Consider the following 15,077-nt stretch of genomic DNA (forward strand, 5'->3'; position numbering starts at 1 on the left):
AAGTCACCCCAACCTCTAGACTTGCACTTACAGGACTCAGTCAGTTCCTTTCATTGGCCAAGCCAGTGTGAGCTGGTTTTCCTGTTATTTGTGACTCAATACATCCTAACTGATAAGGAATCTAGGCTGGCCCCCAGACCTCTGAGTTCACGAGGTCTGCATTATAGCTCCAGCCTCCCGTTGGAGGGCATCCCATTTCCAGTGACGAAGCACAGGGCTTGCTGGACCCTGTTCAGCCTCAAGCCTCCTTCGCCCCCAGACCAGTTTACAGAGAAATCTGACACACGTGAACTGCCTGCGTGACCTGCTCCAGCAAACACGTCTGGCGCGGATCCGCTACGGCAGGCCTGAGCTCTTCATTCAGATCTCAAGTGCAGTACTCAGGCTCTTAAAGACTCTGTTTTGCATTAGTTGAGTGCGATACACATTTTAGAAGCTTAACAACATTAAGGATTTCTAGTTCATATTCAATTCCGAATAACTCGAATATGTACTTTGTGGGTTTCTGTGAGGAAAATAATTGACGGTCCAAACTGGAAGTCATCTATAGAAAATAGGCAGGGCTAGCTCCTAAAAGCAATTATTGGCATCAAGCTCCTGAATTTTTAAATCCCTTGAAAAGTCTGAGAACATACCAGAAAGTGGAGATTTCAGAGGTAATAACTGTAAACAAATATTAAAAGCCCATAAGAGTTGTTGCCAAGTAGGATGCCGATGGCTCTACAAACAATCATGAGGACTCATTCTCTTTCTCTATCCCTAGTCCAATATTCCATCACAAACTTTGTTTACCAGGAGAGTGGGAAATAGACACAAGTCAAGTGCAAGTTTACAGAGCCTCTTCTCGGAGGGGGGATGTTTACAGAAAAACACCTGACCTTCAGGAACCTCTTCTGGGAGTGAGGAGGTGTACAGACTGGAGTTGGCCTGGAAAATGAGCTCAGGCAGGGCAGATGGGGGATGTGGGAGACTTAGGGGGGCAGGAGCAAAGCGTGAGCCTCCCGCTCTCTTCCGCCCCAGATGTTACCTGGAGCATTTTGGTCAGTTGAGTAGAGCCTTACCCACCCGGAGGGTCTCACTCCAATGCCTCGTGCTCCGTTCAGAGGCAAGCCGCCAGGACAGGGGTGAAGAACGGGGGAGGGAAGAGAAGACTCAGGGGAACATCACAGTTGTCTGCAAATCTCAAGGACCCTGAAGTCAGGAGAACTTTCTGCGGGGGGAGGAGTGGGAAGGAATCTCCTCGTAATGTAATTAGGCTGCCGAAGAAGACGCTTCCAAATGAAAAGCTAATGAAGCAAATAAAAGACACAAACAATATAGCTGTCAAAATGACAAACAAAAACGAAATCCTCAACCTATCATTTCCACAAAGAATGTGAAAATCTAGGCTCGCGGACTAGTGAAGAAAACCTCTTAATGTTTTTTTTTGGAAATTTTTAAACCGAGCGTGGGAGCTTATTCAAATACAACCAGAACTTATAAGTTACACTTTAAGCCTGAAGAGAGAAGAACATATGCTGAACAGCCTTCAAAATGTGCTTACTTGACACTGTGCTGGTCAAAGAGAAACAGCAGACTTAGAAATACGCTGTGTGTGAGGGAAGACCACTCACTCTCTCTCAGGACTGACTGAAAGGTACTTGTTTCTGTTAGGAATAGTGGTGCCACCTCAGAGTGGCACGAATGGATCTTACGTGGGGAAAAAAAAACTGGTTAAGAGTGGCCTGAATTTCTAAGCCAACTTTTGTTTGGGGGGAGGGGCAGTTCTTCGGTGCTGCTGTCACCGTGCTGTGAAGTGGCAGCCAGAGGTCCTGTTTTGTCTTTCCAGAACGCATCAGACGATGACCACCGCCACCACGGAACAGCCAGTGCAAATCACCACTGGAGGTGCTAAACTGTGGGTCCGTTAGAGGTTGGAGGAACCCTGTGTTCTCAGATCTCACCCCTGGGGAATGCCAGGCATGGTTGGCCCCGTGTTGGAAGAGAACAGGAGCCCCAGCTGGACCAGAAAAATGCAGCACGGCCAGGGGGTGGTGGCCCCACATGAGAGCCTGAGTTCACCGGCCTTGAAGTCTGGGAGCTTCTACCAATAATTACTCGGAAACACTCAAAAATAGTCTCAAGAGCTTAATTCGGCAACGCCAGCAGATGTAATTCATCTGTCGCGTCCCCCCTTCCCGCCAGCTTCCATTCATTCCTCCAAAGGGTCCTTCAGCTCACTTTGACGGAGCCAGAGAAGACTTCTCTCTTTTTGTTATCAAGTGGCGGCGCAGACGAGACACAAATAACTCTGATTAAAATGGGAACCTCACTGAGCCCTGAAACGCAGAAACCAAAGGTCTCGGGAGCTGGGCGTGTGAGTGGGGACACAAGAAGCAGGTGTGTCGACTTTTTCAAAAGTCATTTGGGCCTTGGTCAGAGGCTCTCACTTCCTATTCGTGTGCCAGTGTCAAGGCCTTAGGAGCTGGTTCGCATTGTGGTTGAGAGCCTGTTGGCTCTTGTATTAATCAGCAAGCTGTGAGTCACCAGAGGACCAATAAAGCAATCTTCTTTTTAAAGATTTTATTTATTTATTCGACAGAGATAGAGACAGCCAGCGAGAGAGGGAACACAAGCAGGGGGAGTGGGAGAGGAAGAAGCAGGCTCATAGCGGAGGAGCCTGATGTGGGGCTCGATCCCGGAACGCCGGGATCATGCCCTGAGCCGAAGGCAGACGCTTAACCGCTGTGCCACCCAGGCGCCCCACAGGAAAGTGATTTCTAAGTGCTGGCTATGTACCTCACTAGGACTTCCAGAAACCCCAGCGGGCTCGCTCAAGATGACGCGCACATGCATGGTCACTACCGTGCCCGTCCATGACAGAAACCAGGTAGCTTGGCGTTGCACACTAATATTTTTTGAAAATAAAATATTGGTTTTGTTGAGGAGAGGATTGGCAACTGCTTTAAAACTGAAGTCTTTCTTTTTTTATTGTGGTAAAAGTTGCCATTTTAACCATTTTAAGTGCACGGTTCCGAAGTAGTAAGTACATTCGCAGTGTTGTGCAACCAACCACACCATCCATCTCCAGAACTTGTTCACCATCCCAAGCCGAAACTCTAGTCTCCGTTAAGCACTGACTTCCCCTTTTCTGCCTCCCAGCCCCAGGCACCCACCATGCTGCTTTCTGTCTCTATAAATTTGCCTACTCTAAGTACCTCATAGAAGCGGAATCGTACAGTTTGTCCTTTTGTGTCTGGCTTCTTCCACTAAGCATAATGTCTTTAAGCCTCATTCATGTAGTAGCAGGTGTCAGAATTCCCTTCCTTTTTAAGACTATAAATAATAGTCCATTATATGGACAGATGGATCGTGCTTACCCATTCACCAGTTGATGGGCATTTGGGTTCTTCCCACCTTTTGGCTGCTATAAATAGAGCTGCTGTGAACACTGGTGAATAGATATCGGTTCAAGGCCCTGCTTTCAACTCTTTGGGGTCCATACCTAGGAGTGGAATTGTTGGGTCATATAGTAATTCTATGTTTACATTTTGAGGAACCGCCATACTGTTTTCCACAGTGGCCGCACCAGTTTGCATTCCTACTGATAGTGCACATGATTTCCAGTTTCTCCACATCTTCGCCGATGCTTGTTATTTTCTGTCTTGTTTTTTTTTTTTTTTTAATAATAGCCACTCTAACGGGGGTCAAAAGTTTGTCTGTTTACATTTTCCAGAGCTTGTTTTTCAAAGTGTTGCCTGATAGAGCAAAAGGGTCATGGAGTTATTCCCACTTATTCCCACTCAGTGGTGGTTGCGGGCCTCCCACACCCTTCAAAGCTTTGTCACCTGGAAATAAATGATCATTACTCAAAACTGTAAACGAGGAGTTCACCTTCATCTGTTGGCCTACAGAGCCAGCCGGCTTTGGCAAATTCTCTTCATGTGCCACCCAGCCATGGACCTGTGAAAAAAGTCTAGCTCCCCACAACTGTGCTCACCTCCTCTGCTCAAAAACAGACAATGGCCAAACACAGCAGCGTGCTACAGGGGAACCAGCGAGAACCTGTGCCTTTGGCTTCACATCCAAAGCCCCCCAAAGCAATGCAAGACTCGGAATACTTTCTGATGAAATAGGGCTCCACACCTTTCGGGCCTTCGGGCCCACATTTAGGCCAAAGCTGTATGATAATTTCCCGGAGTGCCCACTTCCCATTTTCCTGTGTACCTAGCTCCAATAGCCAAATCGAGATCTGTGGGCTCGGTGCGATTCCCAGCTGCACATGTCCTAATCCAACAGGAAACTTTGTTAATGTGGGAGAAGGACCAAAGCATGGAAGAAAGAGAGATACGTCACCTCCTCACTTACTCCACTCTGTCTTAGAATCCTGTTAGTCTGCCGGGAGGCAAGAGCCAGGGAAGGTTGTGCTGGGGCCACACGTGGGTCTGGGGTGGAAGTGGGATCTCTTCGGACCTGCGTGTGGCTTTTAGCTTTCAACAACCTCATGCCTTTTGATGAGAGGGACTCAAATGAGAAGCCCTCATCTCACGACAACAAAATGCAATAAAACACACAAAGCATCATTTGTCCCTGTGGGCAAAACTAACGAGATCCTATGATAATCCAAATGTTTTCAACTCCTCAGGAAAAAGCGGAAACTTTTTCTTTGGCGGGGCAAGAGGTTTTGCTCTAACCATAAGCAGTGTTCTATCCTCTGCCGCCCTCGAGCCCACGAGCAGCTGGCCATGGCACACGCATGGCCGCATTAAGCAGCAGGCCCAGATCTTGGCATTTGTCAACCCCCAAGGGACAGAAGAGGCTAAAAGTACACATGGACTCAGGAGAGGTTTCCTAAATCTGTGCTCTGGGGCCATTAATGGGTTTGAGAGGCGGTGGCTGGGGAGGATGCGTAAGGGAAGATGGGGAGGCACGCAGGGTGTTGGGGACCAGAGCAGAAAGGAGCAGGCCCACTGTGACTTTCCACTCACCCTAGACTTTTTTTATGTTTTGCTAACTTTTCACTTGGGGTCACAACAGCAGCTCAGAGCACTTCCGTCCTCTTCTACTCTTTGAAAACCTTCCCTGGTTTTACAGTGACAATAAGCAGGTCGTTTCAGTGAACGCTGAAAAAGAAAATAATTTCTACACTTTGTTTTTAAAACATCTCATTTTGAGCACCTCAACTTCAGCAAAGTTCATGGTTTCTCTTCAAGTACGTTAAGGCGAAATGAACAAACAAACAAAAAACCCACAAAAACTTGATATGCTTCTGCAAAGGGTTGCCCTTTGAGCCTTCGTAACGCAATTACTAAACAATTATAAAATTAGATCTGCTGATCTCTATTATCGAGGCTTCTGACTGGGCGGCTTTTTGCACCCCCATCAGTTTCGGCGTGGACCTCACTGAGTGTTGGATCGTCACTCCAGGGGCAGAAAATACCACCAACGTTGAAAGGGTTAGCACTTGGTAAGCAGCGCGTTTTAAATTTCTGCTTTTTGAAAAGGGGACGTAGCTTTGAGGTGGAGCACCATTCATGAGTCTCAGAAGCCAGAAGAGAAACAGAAAGAAAAACCAGATTCTGGGTAAGACTAGCACCGAGTTCTGAGACTGCATTTCCCCAATTCGACGCCCTGTGGAGTTTCATTTCATGGCAATTCAGAGTGGTTAAAACGAAACTTGGTCAACACGGAGAAACTGGCCCCTAAATTTTCAAAAATGTATGTTACACTGTGTCTAATTATATTTCCTCCCAAAGCAGCTAAAAAAAGGTTTCCCCAAACGAAATAGCATTTTGCGGCCCAATTTAGAAAGAAAGGAAAAAGTAAGCCTGTGTGTACAGTCGTGCTCACAGACAAAATGCAGACACTTATTCATGAAAAGGCTGCCCCATCCGGCAGAGAAGATGTGTGCAGAGCCGGCCCCGCCATGCCCCGGGGACACGGGGAAACTGACTCGTCCCCCCTGCCATCCACCCCGGCGTGGTGACCGCTTGCCCAGAGGCCCCGCTCTTGCGTAGCAGCGGGACTGACCTCCAATAGGAAATGTGTGATGCTTCGCGCCAGAATTAGTACAAGACAAATGCAAGGAAACTTTTCTCGTAATAGGGGAGCAGTGCCGCTCTCCCCAACCCTTACCCTCAAAACAAGAGAAGAACTAAGGGAAGCCAGTAAAAGGACCAGCAAGTCCAAGGTCACAGGCCCTCCCTGACAATATGTGGTGCATCTCACTCTGGGGGGTGAGGGGGTCCGGTATGTCAGCAAGAGAGCTGTCACCTGCTTTTAAATACTCATGAACAATTTGAGACTAGAAGGCTCCCCTGGGCCACCATCTCTCCCGACTCTCCTTCTCTTTTTCTTAAATTTGAATTTTTTTTTAATTTTAAAGTTTTTTTATTCAAGTATAATTAACACACAGTGTCATAGTAGTCTCAAAAGTACACTTACTGTGATGAGCACTGAGTCAGTGTATAGAATTGTTGAATCATTACATGGTACAGCTCCTGAATCTTTCTCTGGTGGAAAGTGGAGCCGATGTAACTTTGACAAGAATAGACAATTCTCTTGGTCTTGCCTGGTTTTATCATTTCTGTTTTCCATGAGAGGTCACGGTGCAAATGTAAAGATTTTAATTTGCAGTGCTGAGACAGCAGTAATTAAAGGTTCTGCTTTACTGAGCAGGTGAGTGCAGCCTTGGAAATTCAAACCAAAAGGAATCTTGAGTTTCTGCAAAAGGTTCTTGTGGGAGGCTTTGGGAGTGGGTGTGAGTGGGGGAGGGGAGAGGAGAGGAAGGGGGGCACCCCTGCACGTTCAGCATGGATGCTCTGAGTGCTGGCATCCATCTGGGGTCCTGAGTAAGGCTTCAAAAACACAATGCAGACAAGGGACACCCATCCCCCAATGCCAATGACTAAGCAGAAGCAGCGTCCCTGTGGGTGCTGGGTGGCCGGCAAGGCTGGCCCTCGCTCTCCCTGCACTCTCCCTGCCGTTGGCTCTCTGTGCCTGTCAGCAGCAGTCCTGGGGCCCAGTTCTTACTCAGCACCCAACACAGCCCCCACATGGCTCCCAGCGCTTCTGCTGTCTGTGCTCAGAGGGAGGGGCAGCCAACATTCTCCCCTCCTCCCCGGCCAGGGGTGCTCAGAAAGCTATGGCCTGGCTCGGCGGCTCTGCTCTTTTCTGGGGTCACCGACCTGTGCCCTCCACTTGACTTCTCTTCAGCCCTGGCAAATGTGCTCCCTGACCAACTGCCCCTCCCCCGCCAACAGCTGGAGAAGAACCTGGATGCTGAGGCAGTCCAACCCATTCCACTGGGTTCCTGGTGTTCTAAGTTTCAGGGCCTTTTTAGAATAGAGGCAGCTCACATAGATGGAGCACTTCTGTGAGCCAGGCCCCATGCCCAGCGCTTGCACCTCACCTCATTTAATCCTTCCAGGAACGCCATTAGGTAGGGATCCGAGTATCTCCAGCTTACAGATGGGGATACTGAGGCCCGGAGAGGGAGAACAGCTTGCCAAATTACAAAGTGGCAAAGCCGGGATCCCTAGGGTCCGAACTGAACCTGGTCTCAAGCCCAGTCCTGGGGGCTGCCCCCTGCCAAACACCCCCTCCCCCCATCGCCTGTCCTGTGGCCTCTCCCTCAGGCCCCGGGCACTGGGGTGCTGCACTCCCCCACGGCTGAGGGTGGCAAGAGGGCTTCCCTGAGGCCCCACTTCAGACCGAGCTGCCCAGATCCCCAGGGCAGGCCCAGCCCCTCAAGCAGGGCAGATGACGAGTTCTCTCAATTCACCCACAGTCTCCGCAATTGCTGGATGGTCACTGCTGCCTCGGCTAAGGGGACGGGAGGCTTATCGGTAAAGGTAGAAAGCGTAACAAACCCAGGAGGGGCCTCCACCCGCCTTCCTCAAGGCAGGCTTAGCTCCCCTCTTGCCCTTCTCAAAATCTGTCCAAACAATATCATGTGCCTCTTTGGTCTGTTTCTCCACAGCTGCCCCCTTCCCCTGTGCCTCAGCCTGCCTCAAGGATCCGATTTCAGGCCTTTCTGTTCTTATTCCAACTGGCCACCATCCACATCCCTCCTCCCCAGGATGCTGCACTCCCAGCTCTGCAAACCATGCGTGCGGAGGGCCCTCAAGCTGCCTCCTCGATGCACCTGCTTTTATCTCTGAGCAAATGGAAGTTCCATTCACCAGTGGCTGGTGGTGAAGTTGAAGTCCTGACTGATTTTTGCGAGTATCTCCAATAAGCCTTCAGGCAGAAGGAGTTCTAAGTTACGGAAACAAAATTCACCTTGATTAAGAACAGAGACATGTCACCCAGCCTTGGGAGTAGGGTGGGGAGATTTGGGGACCATTACACTCCAACACACTGGGGCTGGGTGTCCTGACTCCAAAGAGTCCCTCCCTTCATAATTCCAGGTCCACATTCCTCATCTATAATTTCAAACCCAAAAAACTTGGAAAGCCTATTTTATTTTGGTAAATTTGGCATCAAAATTTACTTGGGGACAAAAATTGCTGTGGACTTAGTTAAATATTCACATTTCTCTGCAAGAATAATGAAACACTGCCCCAGGTTCTGCCAGAGGCTTGCGTGATATTTGTTAAATGCACCATATTACCTTTCTAAAGTCCCAAACATTCTAAATTTGGAAACACATCTGACCTCCGAGCGGGCGGATCCCAGCCCGGAGCCTGTACCCGCCCTGACTGACCACGAAGTGTGTTCCAGGCCGGGCTCGGAGCAATTTCTGTTCAGCGCCTCCTTTGTCTTCCAATGTCCTAAGAGACCGGGGCTACTCCTCGGCTCACGTGCAGCTGAGGCTCAGAGGGGCTAAGTGACACTGCTCCTGGCACTAAGCCCGGTCAGTGTCGGTGCCTGGACTTGAACCCCCACGCCCTCGCTTTGGCTGCCACGCTAAACTGCTGCCCTGAAGCCACATGGCACTTGCCTTTTCCCTTCAGTGCAAACAAATGATCCACTGAAACCGGATCGTTGATTCCCTGGTCAAGTGAAATTGCCAGAGCTGAGAAATACGAGTCTACAAATAAAAATGAGCTCCTCTAGACGACTAGATTTGGCTTCTCTGCTTACTCAAGAGTTGGTTTCTCAGCTCACATTCAGAAGGCACTCTTTTCAAAAACCAGAATCTGGATGAAAACGAAGGCCCAGTGCTTCTGTGGTAACCACTGTGACACGTGTGGTAGGTGAGGAGTGGTTTCTGAGGCTCGGTTTGGCCTTGCTGGAAGGGGAAGCGTGTGCTTCCTCTCTTCTCTCCCCTGCAAGAGTGAGCAGGGCTGAGTTCTCAGGCCTACAAGCGAATGGGCAAAGGCCATGAGCAGGAACAGCGGAGCTGCTGATGTGCCCAGCCTGGAGGCCCACTCCGCATTTTGGCTAGAGGAGTGTTATGGACAGAATGGGGAGCTGGGCAGTGAGCTAGAGACCCCCGCCGGCCGGGCGGAGATGGCCTCTTCCCTCTTCCACCGGGCCCGGAGCTGTCTCAGTGGGGCAGAGCCTGGAACAGGGAGAAGCCACGAGGCTAGGAGGCCCCACAGCTGCTGTCCATCTTGTGGTGGGTCTGGGGTCTGGAGAGAGCACTGCTCGTATTCTGTGCTGACACAGTATTGGTTCTGAGAGCCACATCTCAGCCCGCAGGAAAGGGATGTGGAGACTCGGGGCCGGGAGTTAGTCTTAGTGACCGCAAATCTTCATCGGCAGGTACTTTGTGCTGCCAGACCCCATTCAAAATGCTTTAGATGCATCAGTGCGTTTAAGTCTCAACCACCCATCATAATCTATGGCCATGCTGTGGACGAGGCGATATTAGGAGATCAAGGCAGGAGCACGAGGCCCTGGAGGCAGTGCCCCACGCATGCCGCATGCGTCCGGGCTCCACAGGCAGACAGACTGCCTTCTCTGTCCCTGACCTGCTGTGTGACTGCGGGCAATTCTGGTGACTGCTTTGTGCCTCAGTCTTCTCGGGTTTAAAGGAATGATGATAAGGGCCTCTATCTCTGAGAACTGAAATGAGAAAAGGCAGGTGAAGGGCTGAGATGCATGCCTGGCCCGTGGGCACTGGCCGGCGTCGGCAGCAAGAGCCTACCGTTCGGGAAGCCCAGCCTCTCCCCTCTGCTGACGGTCACCTGAGCCCTTCTTGGCCTCAGGGAGCTTGGCTGCTCGGTCTTTCTCCTGAGCACTTTCTCCAGCTCACCTAGGCAATCAGTTGGGTGTGACGTTCACGCCTACAGTCATTAAGGATTCTCCCTCGGGGCCAGGCCACCTGATCCGGTTCTGAGGCCACACAGCCAGGATACACATGTACCCCAATGAGAACAAAAAACCCCCACATGGCTTACAGTGTTGGATGGTGATGGGTCTCCAGGCTGAGCCCCTTGCCCGCTAGGGTGAGGATTCCAGCGCTGGTGCTGGTGCTCCATGAAAACAGACGGCAGGGGGCCTACCGCGAACTCAAACACAAGTGCTCCGGAACTGTATACAAGGGCCTGCTGCTCGCCAGTTCCCTCCCCGAGGACCAGTTCCCCGGTGCAGAGCTCTCTGCTTGCTGATGCTTCATAAGGCATGGAAGAAAAAGACACGGGTCCTATCCTCCAGGGGCTGCCACAGTCACATGCATCCAGGGCCCTCGGAAGAGAGGTCAGCCCCAACACGTGCTTCCCTTAGGCCAGGTCCCTGGCCAAGCTGTCCTCCTCGGCTGCTCTACAGGAGAGGGAGGCAACGTGGGAGATGACGTACCGAGGGTGGTCAGGGAGAAGCTTCTTGGAGGGAATGGTACGTGAGCCTTAGGAGCGATAGGAGTGGGACGGGAGGGAGAAGGTGGGAAGGGACAGCTAGGGACAGGGCATGGCAGGAGCAAGGCCGAGAATGCAGAGTCGGCCAGGGACTACAAGCGCTTTGGATGATAGAAGTGAAGTGCCAGATGGGGCCTGATGAACACTGAGTCTAAGAAAATAGATGGAGCCAGGTGATGGGCCTCTGGAAACTTCTAAGCAAATGTGAAACACGATCAGGTGTTTCGGATCTCTTGAAGGTAATGTTTTGAGCGATGGCTGGTTTACTGGGGAAAACCACTTTTAAGAGTCAACTCTGAGTTCAAAGAACCAAGAGGGCCTGAACTCGGGGAGGGCTGAGACAATGGAAAGGAGGGACCAGAATGGACAGTGCCCCGGGTAGGCAGGCATCTGACATGGTCCCCAGCAACCCTGCCTCCTGCTATTTACACCTCCATGTTTGTGTCTAATGAACGGAATACAGCAGAAGAGATGGGACGTCACTTTCAAGACACAGTTCTAAAGACTGTGACCTCTGACTTGCTGGCACTCCCTCCGCTCTCTTGCTGGCACATTCTGTCTTGCTTACTCAGATGAAGCCGACGGCCATGTTGTGAGATGCTCTATGAAGAGGCCCACATGGCAAGGAACCAAGGGAGGCTGCTAGCCAACAGCTCATGAGGAACTGAGGCCTCGGTCCAACCACCTGCAAGGAACTGCTTCCTGCCAACAACCTCGGGAGTGAACTTGGAAGCAGAACCTTCCTGGCTGAGCTGGAGATGACTGCAACCTTACCAGCGACTCAAGGCCAGAAGACCCAGCTAGGTGATCCCAGGACTCCCGGCCCACAGAAACTGCAACGTGATACACCTGTGTTGTTTTAAGATGTTTTGGAGTAATTCATTACCCGGCAAAACATAACCAATACAGGCAGGGGTCGGGGCAATGACGAGGGGCAACTGCAGTCAACGGCACCCAGGAGGGACCAGCTGAGTCTAGTGATTGATCAGATTGTAGGAGATGAGGGAGAGGGAGAAGTCACAGTGATTTTGAGAAGAGCAGAAGCTCTGGACTGACTTCCTGGTTTCCAGTTCCTGCTCTGCCCCTGGCTATGTAACTCTGGGCAAGTCATTTCAACTCCAAGTCTCAGTTTCTTTGTAGAATGGAGACGCTAAGAGTAACTACTTCCTACCTATCTGTCCTCATTTCGAACCTGCCTCAGTGCCTAGCGCAGTGCTGAAGGGCACACTGGAGCTGCTCAGCAGAAGTTTGCCGTGCCATTTCTAGAAGGCTCAGTGTGCAGCCTTATGCCTCATGCCAGCAGGGACAAGATTTAAAGGCTTCGGGGCGATTTCCTTGCATCCTTTGAAGCTTCCACTAGCCCCGTGTGAGGCAACGTGCCACGCGGCCCGGTGCAGAGACCTGTGTTCCCTGGCCGCCTCGCCGGGCAGCACCTTCCGGGTGCACTTTTCCTCCCACAGAAGTTAAGTGGCCTGCGCAGGAACTGAAACCATAACCTTGGCCTCTTTAATACTGCACTTGGACCACGCGGAATTAGCTGGCTTAAATAGACTTTTCTGGAGTCAAGTCCAGTCTCAGAGAGGACTAAGCCAGACTTGCCTCCAAAGCCAGATTACCAATAGCACACGGTTCTTATTTCCAACACCAAGGAACGCGACCAGACGTGAGATCGTCTTACCTGTCTGGGCAGGGAAGGCAGGGAGTCCGGGGCCACCGACCGCTGAAAGCGCTGGGGCTGCTGCATTATCTGCTGCAGGAGGAACGAGGAGGGGTCAGGCTGCTGCTGCTGCTGCAACGTGGCAGTGGCGGTGGTCGAGGCAGTGGCAGAAGATGCCGGCGGCTGCTGCAGGTAGTGGAACAAGGACGGCTGCCTCGACGTGGCCGGCATGGAGGGCATCTTCTGGGGGCCCGGCTCAGAAACGAAATGCGACAGCGGCTTGGTGTTGCCAAAATTAAATGGCTCTGGGACTCCCTGGCCAGGGCTGGCCAGCCCCTGCTGCATGATCATGCTCAGGGTTTTGGGTGAGTTGGTGGTCATGGGCTTGAAGATGGTGCTTGCTGACTGCTGGGGCGGCGGCGGCTGCGTGAGCGGGTTGCCGGAGGGGGTGAGGCTCCGGATCAGGGAGCACTGCGGGGTGGAGCACTGCGGGGTGAAGGACTGCTGCGGCAAGCCCGGGCTGGAGAGCTTCTCCGGCCGGTAGGGCGGGGACGGCCCCGGGTTGCTGCTGGGCAGAGCGGACAGCAGGTGTCCTGGAGGGCTCTTGACGCTGGAGGACACCAGGTTGGCCAGAATGGAGCTCTGCGGGCTGAACGGCGGGGGCTGACTGAGGGCGGGGCTGGGGAGCTTCTCCGGAGTGTAGAGCATGGCGGGCCCCACGGCGGCGGCGCTGCCGCCGGACGCCATGCTGGCGAGTAAGGCATTGGGGGAGGCTTGGAAAGTGCTCGCCGGCACGTTGCTGGACGCCATGCAGGACACCATGAGGCTCTGCGAGCTGAACTGCGGCGGCGGGTGCGGCGACGGCACTGGGCGGTACGACGGGGACACGCCCGGAGGCGGCAGGCCAGACCAGCTGGGGGTGGTCCCCGGCTGCCTGGTCGCGGACCCCTGCTTGCTGGCCGCCAGCACCTTCAGCTGGTGGGCGTGATGCCACTGAGGCCCCGGGAGTGGGGGCAAAGGGACGGAGAGCGCCCCCTGGACCTGGCCTTTGGCCTGGGCCGCCGAAGGGCTGGGTGAGGCCACCGGTTTACTGGTGGGCGGAATCACGTAGCTGATCCCCGCCGGGGAGGGCGGGACTTGCAGCGAGGCGCCGGGGTGCTGGCTGCAGCTAGAAGCAAAGTCCTTGCTGGCGCCAAGGCTCTCCAGGTGCGGCATCTGAACCGGCGGCTTGGGAGTCGTACTCAGGCTCACCTGCGGGTGTTCCAGGACCAGCGGTTCGTCCGGCTTGCTCCCCAGGATCTTCTCGAGATCTAGCTCATTCGGAGAAGGTTCTTGAATTTTTGTTAGCTCCTCCAGGAGATCTTGAAGTTCCTGGTCCACAGCCGGCACGCTGTTGGCTTTGTCATAATAGGGGACCGTGGGCTCTTTCACTCCCACTTCTCCGGCGGGCGGCACCACGAATGGTGAGCCCATGACGCTGCCATTCATGGGATTTGTTTCGAGTGGTAACGGATGGCCTGCTACTCCCACAGCCGCGGGACTAGGGTTCATCGTTAGTGGAGGGACCTGCAGCTCCGCACAGGATGTGCTGGGGTGGGTAGCCGGGCCCATAGAAAGGGTCACGTCTTCCAGGCAAGGCCTCTTGATTTTATTAGGGTAACCCCCATCACCCATGCCTGGAAACTGGAAATTATCTCCTTCCTGTCTCCTTTTAATGGTTCCCTGTGGCAGAGAGAGAGAGAGAGAAAGAGAGAGGGAGAGAGAGAAATTTTTATAAAGCCTTGGCACATTAAAGCTAATGAACAGGAAACTTGCAAGATAAAACATCTCTCAGTTTCAAGAATTATAGTTGTCAAAACTATACAATACAGCCTATTTTGGGAACCATAATGCTTGCTTCTTTGTTGCTGTGTTTCATTTAAACTGTCTTGTTACACTTCAAATTAGGCATTATGCTGTCTGTGTACTAAACACCACAGGAAGTCCCACAAAGGATCTTCTCTGCCCAAGTAAGGGGGAGCTCAGTTCAACTATGCGGAAGCCGCGAAACGAAGTGTGCCCCAGACAGGCGTTTGAGGGCATACTGGAAGCACTTCAGGTATTTCTGATTCCTACCTGTCTACAGACACCCTGGTTTCTAAAAAGGAAAAGCATAACATAGACGCTGAACTTTTAGGTTGCCTCCCTGTCTTGGTTAAATGCATCAGACTGTGGTGATACAATGGAACACAACAGAGCCTTTAGAGGAAAGTAGATCTGGGTGTGTGCTTTTGGGCAGCTGTCTGAGCTCTACTGTTTAGGGGAAACACAAGTTGCAGAACAGTCATTGGGGCACAGGCTCCGTTATCTTTATAAACACACACACACATTGCTACGTGCAGACAAAAATCACTTGGAAGAACATATGCGACCATCTCTTGGAGATGACTGGCGAGTCCCTTTCTATTCTCGACAGTTTGGTATTGCTTGTTTGTTTTTACTGAGAACGACTTATAACCACTCCCCCCCCCAAAGTATAAAGCTAGCTAAATAAGAAGTTCCTCTCTGCGGATGTATCCTTGGGCTGGGGAGATATGGAACAACAGGAAAAGGACCTGATCTGCAATCTGCACCTTGGGGGAGCTGCCCACCATTTATAA

The 15,077-nt window shown here is 52.0% G+C and overlaps 1 protein-coding gene across 4 annotated transcripts in view; it reads right to left on the bottom strand.

Moving 5' to 3' along the window:
• Positions 1-15,077, bottom strand: part of MAMLD1 (mastermind like domain containing 1) — a 120,060-nt gene that overhangs the window by 27,430 nt on the left and 77,553 nt on the right. For all 4 annotated transcript variants that reach the window (XM_087860239.1, XM_087860240.1, XM_087860237.1 and 1 more), the window contains one exon: positions 12,460-14,160. In XM_087860239.1, the coding sequence (XP_087716365.1) occupies positions 12,460-14,160 (1,701 nt within the window). The remainder of the gene's footprint in view (positions 1-12,459; positions 14,161-15,077) is intronic.

The sequence above is a fragment of the Ursus americanus genome, chromosome X (genome assembly GCF_024610735.1).
Source record: "Ursus americanus isolate L20-20 chromosome X, mUrsAme1.1.p, whole genome shotgun sequence".
Classification (NCBI taxonomy): domain Eukaryota; kingdom Metazoa; phylum Chordata; class Mammalia; order Carnivora; family Ursidae; genus Ursus; species Ursus americanus.